At 30.7% G+C, this 7,323-nt stretch overlaps 1 protein-coding gene across 1 annotated transcript; it reads left to right on the forward strand.

Annotated features, from left to right (window-relative positions):
• Nucleotides 1-384: 384 nt before the first annotated feature.
• LOC107437169 (uncharacterized) lies at nucleotides 385-4,552 on the forward strand (the record flags this gene model as incomplete). Its single annotated transcript, XM_016049079.3, is given in 2 exon segments — nucleotides 385-433; nucleotides 4,082-4,552. Coding segments are annotated over 2 exon segments (384 nt in total). The 3' UTR covers nucleotides 4,444-4,552.
• Nucleotides 4,553-7,323: the final 2,771 nt, after the last annotated feature.

Raw genomic sequence — 7,323 nt, forward strand, 5'->3', positions numbered from 1 at the left:
AACAAAGCTCCCCCGGTCTTTCACAAGTACAGCAACTAGTGAGATTCGTTCATCGAATTCTTTTACTGATAAAATTCTGGTGGGGGAGTATTGTGGCGTAACTACCACTACGAATATTAAACATCAATTCACTGGTATATAAGACATGCTTACTTGATTCAATCACGTTGTACCTCCTTTTGATAGATGAAGGTTGGCATTGTCGATAACTCCGGCTCTACACATGCATATCTTACACATACAGTAGTGGGAATAGCGCTTTAAAAACATGTAAGCTAGAAGCAAATTTTAAAATTACTGCAAAGCCTTTTAAAAAAGCTAAGCACCAATTAGCCTGTTTGTTCCTTAAGTTAGTTTTTCTAATGTAGATTTCATTACTTTGTCATGTAAAATTTTGAGAAGTTATTGCTAATGGAAGAAACGAAAGTAAATGGTTAGTAAATTATAATTTCTAAAATATGTTAACAGTACTGCATGCGTAGCCTACTCACTCTTTTAATATTTGAAATTTTTTTCCATGTCTTTGCTAAATGCGTTACTTAGGAAGTATTCTAAAGGAGGGGATATTTCCTTATCGTGATCTGTCGCGCCAACTACAATCGCCAAGTAGGTTTTAAACTTGCAAATTTAAAAAAAAAATAAACATGTAGATGTTTGCCCGGGGGTGGCTACGAGTTATACCTTTCGAGTTGATCCCTTTCTATGATGTTTGTTTTAGTTTCTCGAGGGAAACTGCCCTCAAATTTCCAAGAGTTGGCGATTATTCCACCCCAGATCACAGCAAGGAAATTTTACACAGTAGGGTTATAGAACTGATAAGGTTTGTTGGGGTGGATCCTGGAATAGCCCACCCCGCGGCGATTTTTATATATTTCGCCAAGCAAATTTTTAAAATCTCTCTAAACTAGGTTTTTGGATGATATTTTAGTGAGATTACTTTGAACGTCCGATCACACCACCAATATTCTTAAATCTGTTTGATTATTTGATATGTTGAGAGTTTATTACTTCACCGTGCTTCTGGTGTCTTGCTGTTAGAATCATCTTAATTATTTTATATTTTATCGTGCGGTATCGGTTGAAAATGGTGAGCGAATGGATCATTAAATTTTTAACTTTATTGAATGCGAAAGGTAAGAGAGCGATGATTGAGTGGTGTAGGAATCAAAATTTAATATCGAAAATGTATGAATGCTCTAAATGTAGAGGACAAATGAGTTAGATTGAGCAAAAGGATATGATAGATGGTTTTGAATGGAGATGTTGAAAGCGTGGATCGACTGTGGTTGTGCATGCTTGTCGGAGTGTTAGGAAGGGTGTGTGGTTTTCTATAAGTAAATTAAGTATGTAATGTTTTGCGTGTGACAAGGTATTTGTTTGGAAGATATGAATGAATTTGTTGTGAATGAAGTTAAAATTAATAAGAACACTGTGGTTGATTGGTATATGTTTTGTCGAGAGGTATGCATGGTTGCAATAGTAAAAGAAAGTGTTAAGATAGCAGGAATGAATGTTGTTGTTGTGGAAACTGATGAGAGCAATTTTTGGAAAAATGAAGTATAGAAGGGGTAAGTCTTTGAATATTCAATGGGTGTTTGGCTAGATTGAAAGGGAAACGAATAAATTTTCTTTCTTTCTTCGAGCGGTTGAGCAACGGACAATAAAAAGTTATTGAAAGTAAATAAAGAATGGATAATGCCAGGGTCCATTATTGTGTGTGACTGTTAGAGGGCCTATAACTGCCTCTCAGATGAGGGATATGATCATTTGAAGGTCACCCACAGTCTGACCTTTAAAGGCGCAGATATCGGTGCCCATACTAATTCCATTGAGGCACCTGAGATGCAATTAAAAGATCTTTAAAAAATCATACTAGTCTAGCCACACAGAGGGACAATTCAACAGCTACCTCGGGGAGTATATGTGGCAAGGTCTTGAAACCATTTTATGGCTGATGATGCAACTACTATGGACAATGATTTTTATGGATTGTTAAATTAAAATACAATTTTAAGCCAATTAGCAAAATTGTTTTTGAACAAATGGGAAAAATATATATAGAAATTCACCAGTCATGAATTATTTTTATTTATAGTGAAAATTTTTGAAATATTTTCTTATTTTATATTTTTTTGTTGATTTTTTAATGTAATTATTAATTTTCACAAATTATGTCTAAATTTTCACAAAATGGGCACCTCTTAAAAAAACCTAGACAGACCCCTAAATGTGATGGATCTAAATTTGTTTTTGTCGCCGTATAAAAGATAATTTGCCAATTTGGTGACCATTTCTTAAATTGTTTTCTTTTATAATTATAACTTGTTCGTTCTTCGTTGAGAATGTTCTATACTCCACTCTTCAATTTTCGTAAACAAACACTTTTTTTTTCTTTCTGAGGATATGAATTGTTACACATTTTTCTGTATAAATTATTATAAAAGTGCAATGAATAGAATTTCAAAGATAAAAAATTACATATTTTTCATATTTATTAAATCTTATAAATTTATGTATTTCCAAGTTTTAAAACTGATGCATAAATAGGGTTGTTAGATTTTTAAACCAGACAAATGTAGCTCTTTTACCAGATTTAAGTTGTTGTTGTTTTTTTTTTAATTTATTTTAGAAAAAAAACTGTGTTTAAAAGAAAGGGAAATTATATATCGCTGATTATGCTCGTGTGATTGTATACGTGGTAGTCTGCAATTTTTCATGTTTTAAATAGTTTGAAGAAACAGCTTTAAACTTTGGAATGGATGCAAACAATGATTTTTAGTTTCTTGGAACTATAATTAAAAATTACATTTCGATGCTGCATAAAAGTAATATCCCAGTTAGTGTAATCCTCTTCAAATTTGAGACTTCTACTCTGCTTAGAATGTGTTATTTCACATTACTAGCTATTACGAAGATTACTCTTAATGATCCTGATGACTAAAAATTATGAATATGGAACTATTTTAGTTTTTCCATAGATTATACTGTCCAGAATTGGAGACTTTTATTTTTGTGACAAACTTTTATCCAATGTTACATTTATTTGAGGTAATTGCTCCAAATTACTCTGATAATTATAAAACATCAAAATTATGTTTTTGTGTTTTTTTTTCTTTTGGTATATCTAATCTGGCAGCAAATTTAAGACATAGATGACGTATAAATATAAGACATATGTCTTGGTAAGAACATATTGTTATTTAGCATTAATTTCAATTAGGCTAATTAAAAAATATACTTAATCAAGTTATAACTTATTTATTTCATGGACACATCCAAATTTTGATTTCATGGGCAGTAGGAGAGTTCCTGGGTGAAAGCTTCTCCTTTTATAGATGTAACATAATTAACTAAAGTTACCAATATTTTCATTCTCGTAAATAGGTAAAAATGTATTATTTTAAACAAATCTTGTGCATTTATCCAAAAAAAAGTACATGTTTGTCCAGTATACCATCACTGTTCTTTATTAAGATTATATGCCACTGCTTCCCTTATTCCCTATACTGATGGCTCAGGGGTTAGAGTATTCGCCTTCCAATTAGGTGAACTGCGTTCAAAGCCCAGCGATGACTGGTGAATACGAATTCCGAATCCAGCTTGCACCGACCACAGTGCTGGCGTAACATATCCTCAGTGGTAGATGGATCATGGGTTAGAATCCCCTTGCTGCCAGGCTAACCGTGGATGGTTTTCGTCTACGTGTGACACAAATGCAAGTTAATTCCAACATGAAGTCCTCCACAGAGGGAATTTTCTTACAAAACTTGATACAGGAGTTCCCTTGTCTTCTAGATTGGGTTCAATAATTACAATACTGCGGAGTTAAACATTTGTAGTCTTAAACCAAAAAAATTGGGCTGGCTGTTCTGTGGCGGCTGTAAAATAAAATATATTGACCGTTGAGGTGAAGAGTTGCCTTTGTGGTCTTGAATTCTCTCATCATAATTTGGCATTAGTCGTATTTTCATTTTTTTCTCTTTTTTTTAATGGAACAATAAAAAATTTTGTCTTAATATAATGAATCATTTGAAAAAAATTTGAAATTATTTTTCACAAATATATTTTTCTGTATTTCCAGACACAATTAATACCCCACCTCAAGAAGAGAAACCAGAGAAAACAAAAGATGAGGAAATATTAGAGCTTGCCAAAAAGGAACTTATGCGAGATGTCAAATGTGCCTCCATTAGAGCTGAACAATATGGTGCTCATAGTTGGGCAAAACCTCCAAATTATCGTCCCAGCCAAAGATTCTTAAAACATATGTTAATGAGTAACTCTAATCATAATGAACGCAGAGAGAAAAGACAACGAGACATAACACAGAGTGACACATTTAAAAGGCATAGTGATTATATTACGCAAGACTCAAAGAAAAAAAGAAGAAATGACTTAAATGATAGATCTCATTCTAAGCATAAACATAATGATAAAAGATAGTGAACTAACTTGATATGTCATATCACTAAGATTTCGATTTGTTATATATTATGATTTATGATAAATATTCTGTTATTTATTTGAAAATAAAACTTGTCAAGAAAACTAATTCATTTTTAAAATTTTATGTCTATAAAACATCTATGCACAAACTTAAGTTTATAAAGGTTTATTTTTTTGTTTTAAAACTTTTATTAAATTTTAAAAGATTATGATAAAAGTGCTCAAAAAGTATACTATTCGTATAAGTACAGTAGGGAACCGATTATCCGGAATGATCGGGACCATCGCTATTCCGGATAACTGATTTTTCCGGTTTTCTGAATCGCTACAAAAAGCCGTTTTTTTATTGTTAAACCCAACTAAAAAAAAAAAATATTTGGAAATAATCTTAAAAAGAAGAAAAAATGATGAAGTAATACACTAATAATTTCCAAAATGATGGTAAGGTGAAAATCTTTCAAAAAAAAAAAAGAAAAATCTTAAGAGGAAAAAAAAAAATTGTTTTTAAAAATTGCGGGAAAATTTATCGAATTTTGTTCCGGTTTTTTGGTTTTCTGATTTCCGGATAATGGGTTCTGTACTGTACCAAATTTTTATTCTTTTGGAAAAAATATTGGGAGTGCAAAAATACTCCTTTTTCTAAAAATAAGCCCCATCCCTTAACAACACTGCCTTTTTATTCATACTCCATTAAAAAAAATAATTCACACTTATATAGTACATATTGTAATAAGTAAAGAACATAATATGTGTCCGTAAGTTCCATTAATGACAATAGTTTCAAAGTTCACTAATAGTTTTGGAAGAATATTTAATATTGTTATTAATTTTACAAGAATTCCTAGGTATGTTTATAATGTCTCTTCAAAGCAGGACAATATAAATCAGGAAAGTATGAGAAATATTTTAACTAGCTGAATATCCGTTCTTTGTACAGAGTGAGAAAAGTAAACAAATTAGTACTGCGCAACGAAATTATGCACAAAATTTAGTCATTTACCAACACAATGAATAAAGCTAAAATAATGTTAAAATTTTTTTTAATTATAATTTGTGTTATTAGATTAAGCAAAATACGCTTTTAGTAGTTCATTCCATCAGAGTAAAGATTCACTGTATTCAAAATCATTTGGCTGGATGCTATTGGCTTGACAACTGATAATACTCAAAATTTAGCACACTGGAGCGATTTTTCCTTTAGAGAGGCCATAAACCTATTTTCACAGTATCTATATTAAAGCTTCCAAGTATCGATGCAGTTCTAAAAGGGGTCAAATATACAAACATATGTTGTATCCATATTAGTATATTTAGAACCTAGGAATTAAAACTGGACCTATTACCTTAATACCAGTAATGCCTATTACACCTTTTCTTGATTAATTTTGCTTTTGTGTAGCGATGAGTACTTAGTAAGTTTTTTTTTTTTTAAATTTCAATAAGTTAAATTTCACTATCACCAATATTACTTAGGCATAATTGGAGTTTATAATATTTTAGCAATTTTTAATTCTCTTAAAAGAATTAGTATTAGTTCTTCATTAATTCTGCTTTTAATGCAGATTATTTTTATTTAATTAGTACTTATCACCAAAATAAATTAAGCATCAACATCAAAAATGGTTTTTACTTTTCTCTTTTAAGTATTAGTACCATTTTTCCATTAACTTCATTTTTTAGTACATAGCTTATTTTTTATTTCAATAAATACTTATTGTCAAAGTTAATTAAACATCATTGGCACCAATAAGAGCATTGCAATTGAATATGATTCTCTTTAGCAAATTTGTACCATTTCTTTATTAATTTCGCTTTTTAGTACATTTTTTTAAAAATTTCAATAGGTACCTATTTCACATTAAAAAATGTGCAATAAATTGCCTCTTTTTAATGTGAGCTATAAACTTGAAAACAGTACTGATGTTACCTTCAAAATATTTGATTAAAAAAACAAAACAGAATCGTCTGAATTTAATTTTTACTCAATGGAAAGTTCAAACCAATAAAAACCGCTCATAACAGAATGCTCTGGCGCCAACAGTGACTTTCCTCATGCTTCAAACAATCGGTTCAGTATGCCAAATTTCATCACTTTCAGTTGAATGGTTGAGGAGTTTATAAAGGACACGCATTTATTTTTATGTAAAAAGATTAGAACCCCTACTAAAATATTCTGGTTGCTGTAAAAACGAATACTGTTTACTAAAGCCTCATTTTAGCATTTTTTGAAAACTAAAAGTTTTAATGAACACCAACTTCTAATAGTCAGGAACGCATTTTTCATTACTATTTTTTAACTACCTAGAATTTCGAAATCAATATTTCAACCACTTTTTGACAAGCTAGAACACCAAAATCTCTTGAAGGAGCTATGTGCCTAATGTCAATGTAAGTTCAAACCATTTCCCCAACTGTCAGGAAAGGAATTGCTAAATAGAATTTATCGTCACTCAAAAGTCCCGACTAAATATAGTGCTCCAATCTTATGTGAAGCTGCGTATCTAATAAGAATACTAGTTTCAATCGTTTCCTGATAGCTATAAACAGAATCTATCATTTAAAATTTTGAGCACTTTCCGGCTAGTGAATTCAAAATTTAAATGGCACTCTCTGTCAAGTTACAATACAAATTTCAATACTTACTAGTTACAAACATTTAGAGAAAAAAATTTACCTCACCGATTTTATGGACTGTCCCTTCAATAGACAACATCATGAATTTTGTCAGGTATTTTTATACATAAAATGTTTACTTTAAACATTGGACTTTTATGTATATCAAAATCAATTGACTTTATTTTCCCTAAATTTTTGGATTTTATTTATTTTAAATTCCCTGACATTTCCAGTTTGTTAAAATTCCTCCTTTTCTGTGTT

Source organism: Parasteatoda tepidariorum, chromosome 1 (genome assembly GCF_043381705.1).
Source record: "Parasteatoda tepidariorum isolate YZ-2023 chromosome 1, CAS_Ptep_4.0, whole genome shotgun sequence".
Taxonomy (NCBI): domain Eukaryota; kingdom Metazoa; phylum Arthropoda; class Arachnida; order Araneae; family Theridiidae; genus Parasteatoda; species Parasteatoda tepidariorum.